Source organism: Epinephelus lanceolatus, chromosome 7 (assembly GCF_041903045.1).
Source record: "Epinephelus lanceolatus isolate andai-2023 chromosome 7, ASM4190304v1, whole genome shotgun sequence".
In the NCBI taxonomy this organism is placed as follows: domain Eukaryota; kingdom Metazoa; phylum Chordata; class Actinopteri; order Perciformes; family Serranidae; genus Epinephelus; species Epinephelus lanceolatus.
In genome coordinates this window covers 21507622-21530886 of record NC_135740.1, presented here as the reverse complement: position 1 = coordinate 21530886, position 23265 = coordinate 21507622, and the positions used below count along the sequence as shown (strand labels likewise).

The following is a 23265-nucleotide window of genomic DNA, read 5'->3' as shown; positions in this document are numbered from 1 at the left end:
CAATTCATCCAGAATTTTCTCTGTTTTTGGATTCTTCGTTAACCATTAAGCCATCCAAGAAAAGAAAGTTTTCTTCACAAATACATTGCAACACGGGTGAGTAATTGACATACAAACGATCATTTTGTGGGTGAATTATTCCTTTAAAAATTGTTGTTTCGATGATGGTGGAGGACAGCACCAGTCCAAACTCTCCCATAGGTGTTCACTTGGCTTGAGATCTGATGACTGCCGTGGCTGCAGCATATGAAACTATTCAATGAGCCTTCATGCCCTGTGGATGCATCTGTATTTTGTTTTTGTTTTTTGGGGCTTTTTTTTGTCACCCATCAGTGTGGCTCAGAATAAGTGCTGGCTTAATTTAAATCCATGGACTGGCCATGCTTTGGTAAACACTGACATCTAGTGGATAAAGTTGTTCAGCCCTTTGATGGGGATTTACCTGAAGTTGACACTATATCTGAGTTTCTCATCTGTCCTTTTCAGGGTTTTCCAGGTCGTGATGGTGTAGAGGTGAGTGTGGTTCGGATCTAGTTCAAGCAATCTGGTAGTTCTAAGCAAATTACTATTATAAGTCTGCAGTGATGATTTGTCTTTTTCTGAATAATTATGGTAACCAAATATATTTCCACCTTAGGGGCCACAAGGATTGCCTGGGAAGCCGGTACGATCCCTAAAAGATTACTCACCTTGACTCATTGTTTGTGTCTTAGCTATTCTGCTATTTGCTACAGAAGTGTCAAGTGACCAAAAAGTTTGTACTTGTGACATTTATCAACTGTTCTGAACTAACAGGGAGAAGATGGTGAGCCCGGCTATCCAGGACCACAGGGTCCTCCAGGAGCGAAGGTACAGATAAGCGTTAATCACCCATTAGCTAGAGCATTTTAATGTATCTGTCTTTCCATGTGTTGATATTGATACTGAATGTGTTGAAACAGGGCGAGGCAGGTATGGGAGAAAAAGGAGAAAGAGGCATGGATGGACTCCCAGGATTCAAGGTAGATGACCGATATAAAATAGCATTTAATCATTATAACCACAAATAAAATATCCATTGCATTTTTTCTACACCATATGTTAATGTTAAATATTTGTATGTGTTATCAAACAGGGGGACAAAGGGGAATCAGGAGAGCAAGGGCCACAGGGACCCATGGTATGTGTATTAACACCCTAAAATCATTCTGTTATAAACACATGTATTGTGATTATCTTTAGTTCAGTCAGGAACACTTGAGTCAGAGATACTTAATTTACAGTTATATTTGGCAGTATGGCTCTGTTCTGGGGCCTCTCTGCCTTTCTTCGGGCCTACACAGAAAGCTGCTTCCATGTGCATATGTGGAAAGCCATAAGGCAGAGAGAGCACACCTCTCTGCCCTTCTGCATGCCCACATGGAAAGCCTAAAGCGGAGAGAGTACACCTCCCTGCCCTGTCACGTGCAAATGAGGAAAGCCTGAGGCAGAGGGAGTACACCTGTCTGCCCTTCCATGTGCAAATGAGGAAAGCCGGAGGCAGACAGAGCAAACCTCCCTGTCCTTCCATGTGTCTACATAGAAAGCCTAAGGCAGGGAGAACAGCAGCAAAGACCCCCAGCAACAAAACAGAGCAGCATCAATGAAAAACGGACACAGATAAGTCAGACGCAGCATTAAAAGGAGGAGCTGGGGTGGAGGCCAGTTGCAAAGCAGCTTGCAGAGGAAGCAGCAACAGTAGGCAGGCCAGAGCAGTTTAAATAGGGCACCCTGAATAAGATTTGCCAATTGGTTGCATAGAAAGGAATCATGTGATCTATCAGCTGACTCCTTTCCATCAATCAGCTGCTCCATCAGTTGATTGGACTGTTTGAGATCAGCTGATGTAGCTGGGACGTGAGCTGAGCTTGACACCGTGACCTGCCTGAACTAACACTATGCTCAGTTTGTTTATGTATCTCACATTCCTGTGTTTCTGTCTCTGCCTCAGGGTTATCCCGGCGAAAAAGGCGCCACAGGCTCCTCAGACATCATCGACTTCAACGGGAAGCTTCTAGATGCTTTCCAGGTGAGCGACATCAAAGGGTCAATGAGACTAGATTTATAGTTGCATCAAATATTCCGTCAGACATTTATCACTGAATCTCAAGTTAGGCGTCAGAAAACAGACTTAAACAGGCTCAGAAATGGTTGCGTGGTAAGAAACATATCTGAATATTTTCTTTTTTGGAGCCGCAAAACTGAACATGTCACCATTTCTTCTCGACAGGCCATCAACACCATTAGTGTTTCGGTAATCAGCTGTTGTTTCTGCATGGTTTTGGTGGAGTGATCAGTAACCAACACTTATGCATACGCTCACACAAACACCCTGTGTGCATCCACACCTGCTTCAGCCAGCAGATGTCCTGCACCCAGTACTTCAGATGTATTGGATGTCACTCTAGAGGCCACATCTAGACTATCAGTAAATGTCTCTGGTTTACTCCGAGGCTCTCTTGTGTATTCATTTAGGAGAAAACGTACAGCCCCAGCAAATATAGTACAGCTGTGCTCTTCTATCAGATAACATGTAGCCTAAAGAAGCATGCTTAATCATGCAGAAAAATCAACAGCCTTTGTTACATTGTTCTGAGTGTGTTTCCATGCCATGTATCCAACGTGCCTCACAAGATACGTGGCTGTAACTTGCTTCAGGGCAGCATGGTGTTTTTATGTCTATGCATTTGTGTTCCACATAACTGAGTGCACAAGGGGAATGCATTGGGAAGGACTGGGGGGGAACCCCTCATAGTCACCACAGTCTCAGTTTCATATCCCCCTCATACACAAGACCCTTTGATTCTACCATGTACCGTGCTACATGCTAATAACAGATGACTATCTCTGCAGTGGAGTGTGCATTTGATTAAAAAACACTATGCATCAGGTCCCCTCGGACCTGGTCTGAAATGGGCTTCTGCATGCGATGCTGTGGACAGCAGCGTGAGATAGTTACAAAGGAGTCGGTGAAAACATGAACCTGAGAACTTATCAGAAGCCTCTTGCCAACGTGGATCAGTTGGCACCGAATCACACGCAAGGTCTCAGCTAGAGTGAAAGCGGGGAGCGCTCACTGGCCACCCAGCTCGTGTTATGACCTGTTCACTTGTTTGTGTGAAAAGCCTTATTGGTTTCATCTGTGGCGAAGTTTTAGGTGATGATGACTCTGGTTTATAACCATGCTGAAATTGGTTGCTTGTTAGTATCATTCTGCTTTCTGTATAATTATTTGCATGAATAGCCTTCACTTTCAACTGATGGAAGATCTCGGATCAAATGGTTGTTTGTAAACATGTAGCAGTGTCCATGACTTGAATGGAAGACAAACCAAAAGTTACAAGTTAGAAAAAAGAGGAGAATCGGCATGTACACCTCCAGGAGGGAACATGGGTTCTTTTTTTATGACTTCAAGATGGCTGTGGACTTCAGAGGAAGAAATAACAAGTGTAACCTTGTGAATGTAAAGATTAAGAAGCGTGATTTAAGAGGGTGTCACTCATCCACCAGCACAGAAAACAGTATGGGATGGATATGGTATGCTATTCGTCATCCATCGTCAGTGTTACATAAAATCACGTGACTGCTTTGATCCTCTTGTTTTTGTGCGACGGTCTCATCCTGCATCAAAACAATTAACAGAATGGAAAATGATGCCAGGCTATTGTGTACCACAAACCACAGTCAGCACAATCTTTATAAGATAAAATTGCTTCAAGTTGGTTGTGATCAGCGAACACAGTGAACGAAGAAGTCATCAGCTTTGTTTACTGTCAGGCTTGTGTTGTGAAATCCATCATCCGTCTTGTATTGTTTTGTGTTGGCTGGTGTACAAGCCTTATGTTGGAGTTCCCAGTCTCTTCAACATTGTGATGAACAGCCTAAACAGCCATATACAACATGTCAATGTGACGGTCTTAAAATGACAGAGGTGGCTATAATCAGCGTTTTTAACAATGGATCACATTCTTGTATGTGAAAGGTTTCAATCATAGTGACGAATCAACAGAGAATTATCTCTGCAGTTCCCTTAAACTCTCTGAAGCTTTACCGCAAGTTTCAGGTCTTTGTTTGTGCTTTTCATATTTATTGTTGAAGTTCCATGTCACAGCTCTCATCAGCGATGTCTTTGGCCACAACAGCCAGCCATTTTCAGCACAAAAATCTCTAAAAAAAAAAAACCCACTCTGCCATCCACCGAGTGCCAAAAGGCAAACAGCCAAAGTTAGCAACTAGCTGGTGAACATCATGTCGCATTAAAGAGCCAGATATTTCCCTCAGGAGTCCATGGGGAGCAAAAGATATATAAATGATTAGACAGCCATTTATTAGGACATAAACAAAACTCCAAATGAATGCTGCTGTTGCTCTATATCTCCTGGATGTGCAAATAAGCAACTGTTTGCTAACACGTTCGCCACATCAACCTTAATGACCAGTGTGTACGATTTAGTGGCATCTAGTGGTGAAGCTGCAGATTGCAACCAACTGAATAATCCTCCATTCACCCTTCTATTTGCAAGCATGTGGAAGAACCTGCAGTGGGTCCCCTTTTAGAGCCAGAGTTTGGTTTGTCTGTTCTGGGCTACTGTAGAAACACAGTGGTGCAATGTGGCAGGCTCAGTGGAAGAGGACCTGCTCCTTAAATAGATATAAGCAGCTTATTCCAAACTAAAGAAATCACAGTTCTTATTTTCAGGTGATTATACATTAATGAAAACAAAATTATGAATCCCCCTAAATCCTACACACTGGTCATTTAAAGGTGGTGATGTTGTGTTTACAGCTTGTTTCCACTGCCCCCAAGTGGCCAAAATATTATTGCAGGTCCAAAATGGAAAAAATGTAATTCAGTGTAAGATGAGCCACATAGAGTTTATATGGGCATTTATATCACTGGGTCATTTTCTGTCTTTCCGCAGGGCCCACCTGGACCACCTGGACCCTCAGGCCCTTCAGGAGAAAAGGTAAGGAGCTCTGATGATGCTTAATTAAAATCAAAGCAGATTTTATGTTAAGACCTGAGTTTGCGGTGTCTAAGCCGGTCTTATTGATTGAGTGTATATTTTTTTCTCTTTGTCGTCTTCAGGGTGAACTTGGTTTACCTGGGCCTGCAGGAGTCGATGGGGAGAAGGTAGGGTCTGATGAGATTGTTGATTGTGCAGCCTTTTTTATATGGTTTTAGTATGGCTGTATGAGAGCTTAGTTATTCTTTCGGACTACTCCTTGCTATGCTTAACGTGACATCTCTTCTTGAATCTTTGCCTCCAGGGACCTAAAGGTGACATGGGTGAGACAGGACCTCCTGGCGAGCGGGGAGAGAAGGGAGAAATGGGGCTGTCTGGGCCTACTGTAAGTAGTGACAATAAACATGTTTCTCTGATACACAAACAGTGGAAAGTGCATAAACAGCTCATCTTGCTCTTTGTGGGTCAGGGTATGGACGGACACAAAGGAGAGAAAGGCGACTGCAGAATGGATGATAACCTGGTTGGTGTCACACATGTGCAATACAACATTCACTCATATACTATGTGTATCATATCAGATCAGTGCAGAGGACTAGAAGCTGTGCATGTCTTAGCCCATTAAACACTTTACTGTAGATTGTTATTTTTATTCTGACTCGTCTAATTTCAATGATCAGGTTCAGATGATTTCCCAGCCAGGCCCACCTGGCCCACCTGGCCCACCAGGAGTCCCTGGGTCCCCTGGATCTATGGTGAGTAGGGGAGAGTAGGGTTGCTTGGGACAGGGGGACAGTGCCTTTTAGAAAAAGCAACTATACCTGTGCTTTTCGCCATGCTCGTACTTAGCCACATCCTCTTCACTTTCAACCTCAAAGTGGAGGCCCTATTACTATTCCTCACAATTTGTTTTAATTTTCAAATCTACAGTGTGTCAGTAAATTTTTGGCTCTTTCGTTATTTTTCTTCTAACATACTGTTTTTAGTTATGCCACATACTCTTTGAACAGACACTAATGTTTCGGTCCTCCTGGAGCTTTGTGGAGAGTGTCCAACACCATTATTTCCCACACTGAGCTTAAATAGAAACAGCTTCACCCATTCCACAGGTGTGAGGGAATTAATCCGCTGTGGGTGTGTTTCTCAATAACTGACAACAGCCTGTGCACCATATGTCACATATCCCACAAACAAAACAAGTGAATTTGTAAACATAGGTTTTTAAATTTAAATTATATTTTTAAAGGCCAGAACAAGATGTCCCAACTGTCCCAGAGAGGCTGAAATTTGGGGAAAGTTACTTCTTGTACATTTTACAAACTTGTGCCTTTCCCTTTTGGGTTGGGCTCTAAAAATTATGATTGTTAGCAGACATTTGTGTCTATCCAGGGTTCAATTTATTTTCATTACTGTTCAAATAGTCTGTGAGTAATAAAAGGTCAATACAAAAATGTCCCAACCGACCCTGCTCTTAAAATCACTACCAGCATCCAAAGTAGAAACTATTCAAGTCAAGTTTGTTGTTTGCACCTGTAGCCGTCACACTCACAGTACACAATGTTTTTCAGGGGCTGCATGGAATGCCTGGTCCTAAGGTAAGACCGAAACCACACATCTAGTACATGGTAGAGGCTATGACATGTTGTGTGGTTCTCATTGTTCCTGTGTTTCTAATGCAGGGTGAGCCTGGATTTGGAATAAAGGGAGAGAAGGGGGACTTGGGTGCTCCTGGACCCAGAGTAAGTGACCGATTATTATCATAATAAAACATGATATACCTGGACATGACACAGTGATGATAATGAACTTCAACTGCAGGGATTAGACGGTGGCCCGGGCTTAACTGGGCCTGCAGGGTTGGTGGGTCTTCCAGGTGCGAAGGGAGAAAAAGTAAGCACCCTATCACCACCATAAATAGTTTACAAACTTTTTTTATTGTCAGTAAACAATACGTAATGATTTATATGTGTGAATATGTGTTTGCAGGGCAGACCAGGGGAGCCTGGACTAGACGTAAGTTTCTAACTAGAAATTTTGATCTTGACATTATTAATTAGATTGTTTTCAGTTTAACTCCGGTGATAAGCTGCCTTCTGACCCGTTTGTGCTTCTTTGTCCAGGGTTTCCCAGGCCTGATGGGAGAGAAAGGTGACCGAGGGGAAAGAGGAGATAAGGTTAGTAAAGAAACCAGAAGGAAATACTTCATTATCTTCAATACAATACAACCAACAATCATTTTTTTCTGCCCTCTTCATGCTCAGGGTGACAGGGGAGGAGTGGGAAAGAGGGGTCTAAAGGGCCAGAAGGGAGAGCAGGGTCCTCCGGGCTTGGACCAGCCTTGTCCTGTGGTATGTCACCTCCACACAGACACACACACTGTAACACTTAACTTACTATCACTTTCCTTTCACTATACTGTATTTCCCTGCTTTCTTCTCTCAGCACTGTTTCTGTCATTTTCTGTGTGTTTCTCTGAGTTTCCTCCTCAATGCTGTGAATGTGTAACTGGCTCTTGCTGACAGGGCTGTGATGAGACTAAAGGTGTGTCTGAGGAGGCAGGGCTTTCTTCCGCTCCACCTCCACCTCTTCCTCCTTCCAGCCCTGAGGCCCCCTGTCCTGTGGTACAGTATCTCTGCTTCCTTCCTCCTCGTCTCACGTCACTATTTATGCATGTTGATTTTCTTTTCAAACACTTTCTGTCATGTCTTATACCTCTTTGAAAATCGCCACGACAGTTGTTTCCTCACCACCTACTCATGAAAGAGAGGCACGTGCTTGTGACAGCACGAGATGTATATCCTCCTCAGCTGAGCTGTAACATTAGCTAGCTCAGTCGTGCTAAGTGAGCCAGCAGTAGATGTTCTTTCTCCTAGCTATTTGTGATCGGTAGGACCCGATAACCAGTGATGGCCTCATGAAGCCTCATGAAGCACTTTCTTTATTTTCTGGGCCCGCAAGATGGTGCTTCTTGTTGAACCAAAGGTTTAAAACACACTGAATTGTCATTCTTTGGGCCTCTCTTTTTACACCAAGAGCGCCATCTAGTGGGCACAGAAAATGAAGAAAATGCTTCATGAGGCATCATGAGGCCATCACTACCGATAAGTATAAAAAATGAAACACTGTCAACAATAATAACGTCCCATTGTCTTCAGATGAGTACTTATTAATTAACAGCATCTTATCTTGTTACTGGTGCTAAAATTGGTCAAATTTGTTGCCATATCAAACTACAAACATTTTTAATCATAAATAAACACGTTACAACCATTAAACGTGATCAGGTTTTGGACCTTGTTCACGTTTGTGTCGAGATCGGCTGCAGACTGACTTTGCAGAAATGGCTGCCATCTTGTTTTTACATGGATTAGCGTATTGTGCTCTTACTACCACTAGATGACCCACAATCACAATCACGACTGTAAGGTGCATTTAAGCACTCGTCCCATGACATTTTCTTCCGTGTTAACATTCCACTGGTGTTCTCTCTCTGCAGGGACAAGACGGGCTGCCCATACCAGGCTGCTGGCACAAGGTGAGTGTTAAGAGGTCTAACTTTTTCTTTAAAAACATATTCTAACTAATAATGAATTAATTAGCATTTCATTATAAGACAGCAGCCGACACAGTCATAGAACAGTTAAAACCTAACACTATGTGCAACTAAAGCCTACGTTATGACCCAAGGATTGTCAGCATTAAATTTATTGCTTGACTCTGATTTGACACAGGGGCATTTTGTAAGTATATGACAGTGTGTGAGCTTGTAAATGTCAAGCATGAGTATTTGCGATCCATATTTTTAATTCGATATGCTACTAATTATCAATCCCTACTATTCTTCTTTTGCAGTGATGACTAACCAGCAGCATGGAGTCTGTACATATTGATATGGTATATATTGCAATTGAATACTACACCAACAACCCGCTCCCTTTTTTCCTTTTTTTTTTTTTTATCATAAAACGTTTTATATAATATATTGAGATTTTTTTTAACAAGGACATTCTTGAGTCTACAGTATTATGAAAGCTTTTTGTAGAGATCCAGCGTCGTTGAGAATGCAGCTGTGGTTTTGAAGAGAAGAAACTGAACTGGCAGTTGGACTCTTACTTTGAAGGACAGTCCAGATGACAGTGTTGGAGTGCCTTGACGGTCTCGCGGCCTTACTAACAAAGCCTGACTCGCTGCCTGATTGTAATCACGAATGGATATAACTGTGTGTGCACTTACCCAGTCTCACGGATGCTTGGATGGATGGACAGATCTCTTTGGGAGTGGCAGATGGAGGAACGTGGGTCAGTACTCTCTTCTCCTCTCTCTCTGTTTTTTATAAAAGGAGGAAATGGCAAGACAGAAGCTCAAACGCAAGCGTCTCTCTCAGCCCTAAAGGGGCTCAGGGCCTGGTGGAGAAAGGACACATAGACGGGCAGAGAGCTCAAGGGGCAGACTGGCCTTTATGAGGCAGAGCGAGCCATGTCGTGCCTCAAGTGTCACACCGAACACTCAGATCCTCTGTTATGGAAACTCTCCAGGAGGGGGCGGCAGAGAACCCTGCATTTCCACATTCACCTGAGAAGCGAAGGCACACCTGTGGCTGATGATGTTGCGCAACAGCTTGACAACCGGTCGAAGTTATTTGACGTCACTGGCACATAAGGAAGGATTTACTGCACAGATACATTGAACAAGTTGTGGTGATCTCTTGTACGGCTCTTTTGTAAAGGTTTTCACTCATTAAATGCATGATCATAACAAGGCACAGCGTTGTTTAGCATCCTGACAGCTTGTATGACTTGTGGTCCCTCATTGAAACCTCAAACAACAGTAGATTCAGTTTCATTTGCAATAAGCAGCCTTTAATCATCTTTCCATTTGAGCAAGCCACTCAGAGAAGTCAGTGAGTCTGCCTTTTAATGGCTCACACTTGTGGCAGTGGTGACTTGTGTTCCTTTGTTATATTCTTACATATTTCATGTCCAGTTACATTTTGCATTCCTGTGCATTGCCATGTTTGTATAATATATAGGTAGCGCAACTTCAAGGCCAGATTTGAAGGAACCATTTACAGTATTTGTGATATACCAGTGTTTCAGCTGCCTTGACAAACGATTGCCAATCAGTTTTTTTCCTTAATTTTCTGTGTAACTCTTGCCTTTTGACTGATCATTATCCTTTAATCACTGATGAAGACATGTTTAATTGCTGTTGCCCTGATTGCTCTGGACAACAGTGTAAGTTTTTGCTGCTGACTTAAATGTGTGTTGTTTGTTTGATATTTTTAAATCAATATTAGTCATTTGGACTGAAGGACTAACAGACTAAAGTATGAAATTTGAATCAAATGTATACACAATTTTTGGGGTTATTATTCATTTTTATTCAGCAATGCACGTTAGGACAAAGGTTTCTAACTGTCGGTTATTTAGCATTTTGCGTGTGTACTTTTTTCAGTTATCACAAAAGGTTTTAGTCTTTCCAATCAGATGACTTTTATTTCTGTGTTTTGGTCTTTGTAATACTTTTTTTTTCTCAGATGGAATTTCTTGGTGCTTAAATACTCTTATGTACCCATTTTAAAGCTCTGTTCTGCATATCCATATGCAAGACCTCACACATGTCCACAGTTATACATAGATTGTTGTTTAAAGGAATGTTGAGTCAGAATTACCAAGTAGGTTTTTCACTTACAAGGGATTTGCTTTTGTTTATGGTGCATACATTAAACATACAATAAACATATTAAGAGGAATAAGAATAAGGCAGAGTACTGCAACACTCAAGAACATAAATTAAGAATAGAAAAGTTACAATAAAATATGACAAAGATATATTTTTTTAAAGTATTATAACATAAAAAATATGTATAACCTCCTGAGTCCTGAACTTTTGTTAGCTATTTGTAATCGACAGAGCCCGATAAGTATAAAAAAAGAAATATTGTCAACGATAATTAAGTCCAAATGTCCTCAAACGAGACCATAATAAAATCCCAATGTCTTCAAACGAGTACTTCTTGATTAAAAGCATCTTATTTTGTTACTATTTCTAAAATTGGTCAAATTTGTTGCCATATCAAACTACAAACATTATTAATCATAAATTACGAAGTTGCAATCATTAAATGTGATCAGGTTTTGGACATTGTCCACTTTTGTGTCGGAATCGGCTGCAGACTGACTTTGTAGAGATGGTTGCCACCTTGTTTTTTCATGGATTAGTGTATTGTGCTCTTACTACCACTAGATGGCACCAAAATGTGCCCACGAACAGGGACAATAGGTCTAAGTTACATAGATCAGTATATACATATACATATATCAGTGGTGTAGTGGAAGGTATACGCAGGTATACGGGGTATGCCCACTTCTTTTTTGGGCCATTTACAGTATACCCACCTATCAGCCAAAAAGCCATTGTAATATATAGGAGAGTATACCCACTTCCTCCACGCTAACCTGTCCATCTACTTAGTAGTACACCCACCTCATCAACTACCACCACACCACTGCATAGAATGAAGTATAAGGTCAAGTAAACCCAAAATATGATGTCCTGATATGAGGACACAGGGTCTCGGGAGGATAATACAGCTGATGAACATGGGGAAAAAGAAATTGTAACTGGGTGTACTGATTAACTGGAGGCTGATATTGTCTTTAAGAGGCTATGATATCCATCTATTGGTACTAACCATTGGTACCAACCATGTCAGCATAAGTTGCCATAAAGGGGCCAAATAATAATAACTGGCATGTCGATTTTCAAAGGGGTCTCTTGAACTCTCACCTCAAGATATCTGAATGAAAATGGCTTCTATGGGCACCCACGAGTCTCCCCTAAATTTAAAGGCTTGTTCCCAATAAATGTTTTGTTTCTTACAGTCAATGTACTCTCACAAAAAGGACAACCAGCTTTTTGACGAACAATGACTTCCTTAAAATGCATTGATATATAACACATTAAAACAGGATTGTTGTGGAACTCTAAATGTTAACTACACCAGTATCAGTCTAAGATAATTAGAAATATTAACTGTAACATAAGAAACCAAAGTATATCAGTATGCAATTCCTTAACTCTCCATACAGTTAGCCTTATACTTCAACAGCATAAGCAAGTTCCTGAAATTTAGTTCTGGCTTTTGCTTTTGCCCCGATGAAAAATTTTCTGGGGGCACCACTGCACGAATGGAAAAATGTGTTTCAGTTTCTTAGTGGACATGTGTGTATTCTACATTAATATTTGGTACACTTTTTTAACAATATGAAAAATATTCAGCAATATATATTCTGGTTAATCGCTAGGCATGACTGACGGACAATCATTTACAACATTTTTATTGTCAGCCTGAATATGAGTGTTTTACTGGTTGATTATCTTCAGTCACTATCAACATACAGGCTGCCCAATACTGAACCCAGAAAACCCACAGTACATTAGTAACGCTGACTTTCTGTTTGTAATTAAATTAGCAGGCTCATGTGATGTCACAATAGTCAAGATGAAGGCCACATATCTCTGTAGTGGTCGTCCCTGTTTAGGTCTGAAATGACAGTGTGTAAGATGACTTTTTATCTGAATTTTTCTTTTTGTGCAAAGCTCCTTTTACAGTATGTATGTACAGTATACCTGCAAAGTACAAAGCTGAATTACTGGCATCACACAAAGCCATTTCCATATCAGTGGGATACATATGATGTGAGTTTCTACCTAATGTTTTAACTTTAGAAAGATTTTGCAAGAAAAATCGCACTGCACCACTCATTTATGAAGTTAAAAGTACTAGTATAGAAATCTTTTCTACAAAACACAAATCTGTAGATTAGTTGCATATGATTAAGCTGAAATAGAAAAGCTGAAAACAAAAACATTGACTGAGAAGTTACATTAGAAGCAGAAAGCCTAAACTGTAAACCACATTGTTCTTAGCTTATTTCACTGGAAGCTGATGGTTATCTGTCACTTAACATTGTTATATGTTTTTTATTTCTTTTGCAGATTCTATCAGTTTCAGTTTTAAGGTCTAATGGGGTCAGTATACATGACAAAGTGTCTGAATACAGTTTGGTGATTTAGCAAGTCATATATTACAGTATTAGCTTGACTTTGTGAGAATGTTTTTCTTTTCGGTTGTGTATTTGGTTGTAAAAGAATTAAGCTATTTTTGTAATTACTTCTCTAAAAATGTATAACGTGAAATCCAGTCAACTAAACACGCAGACTGAAGTCAACTCTCCAGTTTCATGTTTTTTGTCTATTAAAGCATAATCATGTAAAATTAATTTGGTTTCATTTATTTTGACATTAATACAACATCAAGATGTTCCACCATGCACGTATTAAAAAATGCAGTGACACAACACACTGCACATAGGCATGGAATTATCAACACATTCTCGCTCAGACCTCATCACATATTGACGTTTTGGTTATAGTGTTGCACGGTATACCGGTACTAAAATAGTAACGCGGTACTAGAGTATTCCAAACGGTACTATACTGCATTTGGAACATACTGGTACTTTGAAATTGATTCAATTCATTAATTTAGTTAATTTATTTTACTCAATTATGCACACAAACGCCTTTCTTGTTCCTTTTGGAGCACAGATTGCACAAGTGGTGTGTATGACAACACCTGTATCAACATTCGCAGCTGGCGCACGTGAAAAAAGACAAGAGAAAGTCTGCCTCGCAAAGGGAGACAACACGAGACAACACAAACTTGGTGGAACATTTGAGTTACCAAACCGTGACGTCAGTACCGAGGTACTTACTGAACCATGATTTTTTTGGTACCGTTACACCCCTACTATTTATTGTTCTAAAGGTTTGTATCCAAAAGAACTTTTCCTTAGGAAAAGTACCGAAGAGTATCAAAAAGTATCGAAATTCATATTGGTATTGGTACCGAAACAAAGATTTTGGTATCGTGACAACACTATTTGGTCATGGACTTTCCAAGTATGTGCAAGGTACTCCGGGTGCGTTGGTTGTTGACATTCTGGGACACTAGGTCAAGTTCTCTTCTTTCAAGATATACTTCCATTTTCCCAGGAAATGTAACGTTTACAAACAGTGTCTTTCGAAATAAAGTCAGTCTGTGTTGAACCCATCCCTCCGTCCGCCCCACTGGGACTTTCATCGCTTTAACTTTCGTCCTTGTCCCGCCGTGTTTCCCCCAGACACCGCCGGGCGCCATTAAACTGTAACAGCAACCGGCAGTTAAAGGATGGCTTTTTTCATTGGTTTCTAACGCCAAAAGTCACTGCCCAAGCACCGGATTTTGATGACTTCGGAGTGAGACCGTGCTCAAATTATTTAGAAAAGTCAACACATGGCAATTTATTATCCAAAGAGAGAAAAAAATTGACAAGAGAGATTAAAAACAAAAAAAAAACAAACAGAAGCGGCACAAAAACACACATCCATCCACATGGAGCTGATCCCAGCTGACACTGGGTGAGAGGCAGGGTAGGTCACACCCTGCCTCTCGCCAAACTTATTAACACTTAGGAGACTTTCACATCAGGGACCTGGGCCCAAATTTGAGAACACTTTACCCCAAAGTCTGGTTTGTTTGATTAATTTGCAAACTGTATACTGTAGCCGAGCACAGACAGACACACCAGGGTCCACTTGAGAAGCTGGTCTCGAGTTCAGTTCATGTCTACTCAGGTACATTTGGCATGAAGTGTGAAAACCAACAAAACAAGGAAGTGGATTGCTGTTTATATGGATAGCAGTCGGCCACACAAAAGGGCCCAAGCTTGCCAGCAGGTTGGAACCTGGAACCTGGAACCAACCTTGGTTCCCTCAACAAAAAGCCAAACGGGATTTTTCCACTGAATTTTGGATTATTGCAGAAAATAAAGTGTGGCAAACAAAAGTTTATGATACTTACACATTTTGTTCAGTGAGATAATCTTCAAAATGAACACCAGTTTTATGGTTTCTGAAGAGCAAATGCAATTCGCAGAAACAAAAAGCTAATGTTAGGCTATAAACTAACTTCACGTCGGCACCACAATGGGACTTAAAACCATGTTCGGCATGATGACGCTCTGTAGTCTCATTTAGCCACTGACTATGATGACAGCTTCAGGATTCACGAGTTGGTATTATGTCGTAGAGCAAAGCGTGAAAGCTTGTGTTAACGACAGACCTTATTCAGGCATCTAACCAAAGCCCTTTAAAAACCACCTATTGATTTCAATATGAGGGAACAAGAACTGCAAAAATGCTAGCGCTTTTCCGAGTTTCATTTAACTAAAAACCAAAAAAGTCAGTATCAATAAATAGCCTACTGAAATAACCTACACTGTGTTAAAAAAAAATCCAGGAACAGCTGCCATGAAGTTTATTCTGCTGAATGTGTTGATCAGTCCCTGTTACTTCCTGTTTGTTTTTGACAGAACAATCTGACACCCTGTGGAAAGCTCCAGAAGAGCATGTCTTCACCTTAAGCCTAGTTCACATTACACGATTTTCACCCTGATTTTGCGTCGCAGAGACTATCGTAATCTTCTGAGTGTTCACACTTGGCGATGTGTGTTTCTGTCAGCAGGAGTCTCGCCAACTGTGTTACGACTTGCGTGTGCACACCACAAGATTTCTCCACCGAGCCCTCACCGACAGAGCCCCAGATAACGCGGTGACGTCACCAAACTATGTTTTTTAACTTGGAGACGACACATCGTAAAGGCATGGATATTCTTCCCAGTGTTGAATCAGATCTGCCTCCAGGGCCTGGGTCCAACCGCCATTGTTGTTGTTGATTGCCGGCTTGTCCTCCTCACATTTCTTGCATCTGGCTGATGCTCTTTGTCAGTCGTGTCAGACTTCTCCAGTCTTGTACCATGCCAGATATCCAGTCCCAGTCGCAGACGAGGGGGCGACGTGCTCGTAGGCTTGTTCATACATGAGGACTCGTTGTGGCACACTATCTGCCGACTCACCTTCGACCCAAGGTGGCTCTCAAGATCCTCTGCGACGTCAAAATCGGGGTGAAATTCGTGTATTGTGAACTCACAGTAAACTGACTCTACACAACACACTACAGCACCAGCAGAAAGTTTCTTCTCATCCAAACGCTGCTGATGCTAGCATCAGTGTTTCTTTGGACCATCTGTCTTAAATATGCCCATAAGACGTACAGATATTGGTGTGTTGCCCATTAGTCCGGTGAAATGTGCTCTTCATTTTACAAATTTGATTAAAAGAAAGAAAGAAAGAAAAAGATATAGAAACGTTCACAAATCATTCTCATGTGGCCACGGTTGTTACAGTTGAATGAGTTCATTGTTTCTAAGACTAAACAACATGTTACAGTTAGCTGCAGTTGATCCATGTGGCAGGAAACACTGGAACAAAGGCATTCAACATTAACATCCACTTTAACTGTTTACAGCTCCTCTGAATTTCATGTTTCTAATTTTAAGTTATAGCTAGTTTTACATAAACAAATGACCTTATGTTTGTGGTTTAATGTTTGTGACTATTAAATTGATGCCACATTTGTTACAGTCACTGACCATCATGGGATTGTTATGCATTGCATGCATCTTTACTGTGTTTATACTGGGAGGTTTCTCCAACCAAAAATAGTTTAAATGTTACCATTAATGTTATTTACACAATAGCGCCACAGTTTTCAGTAAATATGTACATAATGTGTGAAATTTTGCCACATAAAAACTGTACCTTTGTAACATTTGCATTAATAGTTAGCACCACAGGAAACCATGAGGATTATTTAGCATAAGAAATATGATCTATGGGTTAATAACATGATCAGATGTTCAACTCAAATTTATTTATAAAGCACATTTAAAAACAACTCATGCTGATCAAAGTGCTGCACAAAAGGAATAAAATTCTAAAAAACAAAACAAAACGCATAAATAAGAGGCTACTTAACTGTCAGGTACACATCTCACACATTTTGAGACACAGCACACAGGCACGCGTCAGGGAAAACCACATCAGGAGGACTCAAACGAGACTCAAAGTAGGTTTTAAGCCTGGACTTAAACAAGTCAGTGGTGGGGGCAGATCTGATTGGGAGGGGAAGGCTGTTTCATTATTTGTTACTGCTGCAGGCCTATTGTTGTCACTTATTTTGACTTTCATGGCTCTCATGGAGTCATACAATGCCCTGATTCCCCTGCAGTTTTGTTGTTACATTTCTAACTGGTGACCAGTCTATAAACTTGTTAGTACTGCATTTCAACTACGAAACATTGCAAAAGTCCATCATCTGTCACAATAACATGAAAACTGTGACCACTGCATTAATTTCATCAAGGCTGGACTATTGCAGTTCTCTGTACCTGGATGTAAGCCAGTCTTTTTTGTCTCACCTGCAGCTGGTGCAGAGTGCTGAAACGAGACTCCTCACTGGTCACTGGTCACCGCCAGAATAAGAGACAGCATTACACCAGCGCTAGCATCCCTGCACTGGCTACCTATCAAACACAGGATTGATTTTAAGGTTCTTTTATTTGTTTTTAAGGCCATATATGGGCTGGCACCCCTATATATTTCTGAACTTCTCTGCCCCTACTCCAACTCCTGACCTTTTAGATCATCAGAACAATGTCTTTTAACTGGACCACGATCGAGGCTGGTGGGTAAGGGGGAGCCTGCCTTTGCGGTAGCTGCTCCAAAGCTTTGGAATATCTGCTCTCAACCCCCCCAAATCTTATAACATAGATGTTTTCACTGGCCTTTGGTTGTTTGTAGTGGTTTTAATATCTTAGTATTTTCTAATTTTTTATTTCATATGTAATTGTTCTTACCAGTGTGATTCTGTTTTATATTTGTGTACATTTTATATTGCTATATTGCGATATATTTGTGTGTCTATTTTTTGTACAGCGCTTTGGTTAACTGTTGTTTTTAATCTGTGCTCTATATGTTAAATATAAATTATTATTGTGATTATAAATAATATATAAACACATTTGGTTTGATTTGATATATGTGCGTTTGTATGAGTAAGAGTGTTTTGTATCACATACACTGTGGTGGTGAGGTATTTCAATACCCTACAGATTTAGAATAATTTTCCCGATGTGTATTTAAATCTGACTTTACTACATGTGTCCAAGTACAAGATCCAGGCATACATCACTAACAAACATATATATTTTCTTGTTGCAATGTTTCTTAAATAAAGTTTTCCTACTGATTGTTGGGGTCATGTTACAATGATAAACCGTGATGAGGTACAAGTCGTGTAAAGTCCACATTTCCCAGAATCCTCTGCGGGCCGCTCACCCCCTCTTAGTTTTTGCATCCGGGTCTGTACTTCCTTTTCCTCTGTGCCTAGATGCGATGAGGACCTAGGTTTTTCTGTACCTCAGAAAAATCCGAATCCATCCTTGTAAAAGGCACCACCGAACCTCGCCAAAATGACCGAGCAGATGACAGTGAGGGGGACCCTGAAGGGGCACAGTGGATGGGTCACCCAGATCGCTACGACGCCCCAGTATCCCGACATGATTCTGTCGGCGTCCCGAGGTGAGGCTTCCCCTGCCGGGTCCGCCAACATGGCTAGGTTAGCATTAGCCAGCTAGTCGGTTTGCGGCTGTAGCGTACGACAAACTGCAATGCTGGTGTGAGTCACTAACGAAATATGAATAAATTGCCATTATTGTACGTCATGTTGCTCTAACGTTTATTAACGGTGACAGAATCTGTTCGAACTCAGGAGAAAGACGCCGGTTAGCCTAGCTAGCTAACACTACCAAGCGTCATCTGTAAATGAGCGTCAGGTTTTCACATTGCATCTGCGACACGTGTAATAACATACTAAATAGTGTACAGTAAAGTTATATGATTAAATGTGTAGATCTGGCAACTTAACGCCTCTAACCACAGTAAACCGGGCCAGCTGTTGACAGTTTGACAGCTTTGCTTGGTAATGCATGGGGTCAGCTCTGTGTTTCCTGGGTCCTCGTTTTAAGAGAGAAGGAAGGGTCATCTTCACAGTTAAGACTCCAAACGCACAAAAGCAGATGGGTGTTGTAAATGCAGTTTGGATGGTAGAAAAATTCATTGCACCACTGCTGATATCAATGTCTAAAGTCACAAATTGTGGTAGAATTAGGTTTCAAGGAGTGTAACATCAGTAGGCTGTAAATGAGTGATGTCATCGTAATAAACACTTTACCTACAGAACAAAAAGCAATATTAAGAAAATAAAACCCCTCGAAAGGACACCCTAATGTGTCATGTTAAGAGGTTACTGAGCTGGGGAACATAGGACCCCGGGAACACATTTCATGGTGATCTTTATCTGCTCCTGACATAGTAAAAAATGGACACTGAGTTAAATGAATAACCTGTATATTTGTTTTCCAGACAAGTCCATCATCATGTGGAAGCTGACTCGTGATGAAACCAACTATGGCATCCCCCAGCGCTCTTTGCTGGGCCACTCTCACTTCGTAAGTGATGTGGTCATCTCCTCAGATGGACAGTTTGCCCTGTCCGGTGCCTGGGACGGGAGCCTCCGCCTGTGGGACCTCACCACGTAAGTATAAATCTTTTCAGTACTGGTCAGATACTGGGTGTGTAAAGAGGGAGATGCTTCCTCTGTATGTTTACTTTTCATGGTATGTTTGTGTTAACGTGAAAGATTTGCAGAATAGTGATTTCATTGCTGGGAGGATAAGGAATTCTGGATAAATGAAATCATGAAGTTTTTACGACTGGCTTTTAAATTTAATATTTCACTGCCATCACAAGCTATCAAACCAGGAGAAAAGTAGGTGTGTTTAAAAAACATCAAAATCTTGACCTAGGCTTGGTGTAACCTAACCACAGGAATCACGTAACATGCCAGAATGACACTGTTAACATTGCATTGGGTCATCTTGGCATCAATCAAATGTGACTCTTAATAGCCCAGCTGCACCAGGTGTGCAGCAAGCCTTTTCTATACCATCAGTAGGTCAAATCAGATACAAACCCAGTGTGTAAGTTATGTGGCTAGACACTTTGGTTGACTTTGCAGCAACTTGATGGATCTCATAGAGCCCTTTTGTAACACGTGACCAGCATCTGTGCTGGGCGGTATTGCTGAATGTCTCAAGTCCTTTCAATCATATGCTTTAATTATGTGATTCTCCTTAAATGTTCACCAACTCGTGATAATATACCATTTAGTGTCACAATGTTACTCAAAGTAAATGTGTAGACTGGAGGTAGTAATGGACCAGAAGATCTTGCGTCCAGCTATTCTAGGTCTCATGACCAAATGTGTGTTGAAAATACTGATGCTGCTAGTATATGGCAAATTCATTGTCACCAAGTTGTTGCATCCATTTCTGCTGGACTTTGCATCTGCAGCTTTGCCCTCACTGAGCCATATAAAAAACAGGGAATTAAAAAAATCATGCAGTGGAACAGATATACTGTGCAGGATTTTCAAAACAAGAGTGGGGAGGCAGTGTATTTTTCTGTCAACTCTGCAACTTTGCCTGTATTTTCTTATTTTATGGGACACTTATGGCTGTGTGGGAGTGAATCTGGGGTTGGCTTTGGCTTTCGCTGGCGGGCATCTTTACAAACAATAACCAACAATCCTGCAAAGAAAACCTTAAAGGCGCTGTATTTATGGATCAACTACAGTGCTTGTGCATACCATCTTTGAATTGTTTTAAACCCAGAACATAATACTACACATGTACATTCTCCAGTGTTAACTCGTACTGTACATTGGTACATTGGTTCAAGAAAAAAAGCTGTTTCAACTCTTAAATAAACATGTGTATCTTTTTTTTTTTTAAATGTTCTCACTGGTTTAGCTGTAGTGATACTATACATGCTTCCTTCAACTGGGGGATCTTACATTGTGCAACACCTTTGAGTTCTGAATTGTTTTGGTGTTATGTTTCCCCAGTGGCAGCACCTCCCGCCACTTTTATGGACACACCAAGGACGTTTTGAGCGTGGCCTTTTCTGCTGACAACCGTCAGATTGTGTCCGGCTCCCGAGACAAGACCATCAAGCTATGGAACACTCTTGGAGTCTGCAAGTACACCATCCAGGTGAGCTGCGAACCCATGTTGACGTTTTTGTGAGTAGCAGTCGTCCCCTTTCTTTCGGGGGAGCTAGATTTTAGTGGATTTTAGTACAGCCTGTTTCAAAACTTGACAGATATTCTAAATGGGCCCCTATGTATTTCCTGTTGGAAAGTTTTGTGATGTATGTCAATGAAATCAGCTGAACAAGAAGGGAACATGGACCCCAAGCTGGTGCCAAGCATGCACTTCAACCGACAGTCTGCTGAGTAACTTTGAATTAGAAATTGAAACATGGCAGCACCTACTAGTTGAAAAACCAAACTGCCCTTAAATTTCGGAGTTTCCCTTAAATACAGTACCAATTGCTCACCCAGTCACCTTTCCTTTACAAGACTAGCTTTCTATAACAGTTAAGTGTGATGTCCAGCATTGCTATGCTTTAATATCATTCATCAGATGATGCATTGACCCTTGGTTGGTTGGAAATGTTCATAATCTGGGTTGTTGATGTTGCTAGTAAGCAGCCAAACAAAATGCTGAAATGTAGATGTCTGGGTTTTCCCACCTTGCTTCATTTCACGTGGCTTTAAAAAAACAAATCATAATGTTGGGTAAACAGAGAATCTTGTGTTGAGCATGTGTATATGTACCCTTTTTTTGATTGCAGGATGAGGGCCACTCTGAGTGGGTGTCCTGCGTGCGCTTCTCCCCCAACAGCCAGAACCCCATCATTGTCTCCTGTGGCTGGGACAAGATGGTCAAGGTATGTTGCTCCTTTTTAAAACCCCTCTTAACTTGACCTGAATGGAAAAGCTGACCTCCTTACTGATGAGAATTTTGAGGTTTATCTTCATATGATGGTCTGTCTACTACCACAGATGTGATACAGTTCTCCTGTCCTTCACTCCTAGGTATGGAACCTGACCAACTGCAAGCTGAAGACCAACCACATCGGCCACACTGGCTTCCTGAATACGGTGACTGTGTCTCCTGATGGCTCCTTGTGTGCATCTGGTGGAAGGGTATGAAATAAACTTTTTTAATTGTAGACTACAACAGAATAATGGTTCTGGGCTCAACTGAAGCACCAGTTGCAGGTTTCAGCAGTGATGAAAACGTTAAAAGCATCTGTTTAGCAGTGATGATAAAGAGGCTGTTTCTGAGTGTAACCTGCACTTCCAAAGCTCATTGCGTTGGTGTTAAAGAATATGCAGCAGACTCTCTTGTTGCAAGCTGTTAGTCGTGTAACTATCCTAGAAATCTACCAAATGCATTAAAAGATATTGAAGTATCTTTTTCATTTCCTTCAGGACGGTCAGGCCATGCTGTGGGACCTGAATGAGGGCAAGCACCTCTACACCCTGGACAGTGGTGACACCATCAATGCCCTCTGCTTCAGCCCCAACCGTTACTGGCTGTGTGCCGCCACCGGCCCCAGTATCAAGATTTGGGTAAAGACTTCATCCTATATCTTATCCGTATACAGGCTATTAAAGCTACAGGGCAGTGATGAAACTTCCAATGCCAACTGTATTATTTGATGATAAAGAGGCTGTTTCTGAGCTCTAGTCTAGATCAGTGTGTACATTGTGTACATAACTTTAGATGCATTCACTTCTGCCATTTATTCTTTGCTACTTCTGAGCAGTTAACTCATTGTGCTGCCTCCTGCCTTTCTTCTCCTTGTGTAGGATCTGGAGGGCAAGGTCATTGTGGATGAGCTGAGACAGGAAGTGATCAGCACAAACAGCAAGGCTGAACCCCCACAGTGCACTTCCCTGGCATGGTCTGCTGATGGACAGGTACAACACACTTAGCTCTGTCGCACCTTTTCAGTACAGATGTCTTGCAATCCCACCATTGGTGGGTTAGTGTGTAACCCCCGTTGATTATACCCATTCACTTATAACTCTGATGTCTAATGGTGACAGTCCTGCAAATATGAGGGGAGCTAGAAACACTAATTTGAATATTAGTGGATTCACTGAAGTTACAGAATTTGAGTAATCACTGTTCCTCTATCTCTCTCTTTCCAGACCCTGTTTGCTGGCTACACCGACAACCTGATCAGAGTGTGGCAGGTCACTATTGGAACTCGATAAGAACTTTTCGTCGAAGCAACTTTGAATAAAAGACTGTTTGAAAGGAACGTGTGCCGTCTTGGTTTCAACACTGTCTGATATAAAATGTTTATTACCAGTAGAACTTTATCCTATTTAAATTCTTAGTTTCATGCAAGTTGT

The 23265-nt window shown here is 41.2% G+C and overlaps 2 protein-coding genes across 2 annotated transcripts in view; both read left to right on the top strand.

Annotated features, from left to right (window-relative positions):
- The window catches only part of col23a1b (collagen type XXIII alpha 1 chain b), a 170759-nt gene extending 157489 nt beyond the window's left edge, over window positions 1-13270 (top strand). Inside the window, exons 12-32 of the mRNA XM_033633333.2 lie at window positions 487-513; window positions 638-664; window positions 796-849; window positions 942-1001; window positions 1115-1159; window positions 1970-2047; window positions 2249-2272; window positions 4941-4985; window positions 5108-5152; window positions 5290-5370; window positions 5455-5508; window positions 5666-5740; window positions 6554-6580; window positions 6665-6724; window positions 6804-6875; window positions 6972-6998; window positions 7106-7159; window positions 7247-7333; window positions 7508-7606; window positions 8482-8520; window positions 8838-13270. Of these exons, the coding sequence (XP_033489224.2) occupies window positions 487-513; window positions 638-664; window positions 796-849; window positions 942-1001; window positions 1115-1159; window positions 1970-2047; window positions 2249-2272; window positions 4941-4985; window positions 5108-5152; window positions 5290-5370; window positions 5455-5508; window positions 5666-5740; window positions 6554-6580; window positions 6665-6724; window positions 6804-6875; window positions 6972-6998; window positions 7106-7159; window positions 7247-7333; window positions 7508-7606; window positions 8482-8520; window positions 8838-8840 (1083 nt within the window). The 3' untranslated portion in view covers window positions 8841-13270. The remainder of the gene's footprint in view (window positions 1-486; window positions 514-637; window positions 665-795; window positions 850-941; window positions 1002-1114; window positions 1160-1969; window positions 2048-2248; window positions 2273-4940; window positions 4986-5107; window positions 5153-5289; window positions 5371-5454; window positions 5509-5665; window positions 5741-6553; window positions 6581-6664; window positions 6725-6803; window positions 6876-6971; window positions 6999-7105; window positions 7160-7246; window positions 7334-7507; window positions 7607-8481; window positions 8521-8837) is intronic.
- Window positions 13271-18272: 5002 nt separating this feature from the next.
- Window positions 18273-23171, top strand: rack1 (receptor for activated C kinase 1). Its single transcript, XM_033632441.2, has 8 exons — window positions 18273-18512; window positions 19356-19527; window positions 20899-21046; window positions 21690-21785; window positions 21934-22044; window positions 22333-22473; window positions 22714-22824; window positions 23059-23171. Exons 1-8 carry the CDS (start codon window positions 18404-18406, stop codon window positions 23122-23124), a joined length of 954 nt encoding a protein of 317 aa, XP_033488332.1. The 5' UTR covers window positions 18273-18403; the 3' UTR covers window positions 23125-23171.
- Window positions 23172-23265: the final 94 nt, after the last annotated feature.

What these genes read in the sequence shown, in the direction of transcription:
- rack1 (XM_033632441.2), top strand. Translation starts at nt 18,404, where the DNA reads ATGACCGAGCAGATGACAGTGAGGGGGACCCTGAAGGGGCACAGTGGA. An exon ending in TCTGCAAGTACACCATCCAG is followed by an intron (nt 21,047 to 21,689) that starts GTGAGCTGCGAA and finishes TTTTGATTGCAG; the next exon opens with GATGAGGGCCACTCTGAGTG. An exon ending in CATGGTCTGCTGATGGACAG is followed by an intron (nt 22,825 to 23,058) that starts GTACAACACACT and finishes CTCTCTTTCCAG; the next exon opens with ACCCTGTTTGCTGGCTACAC.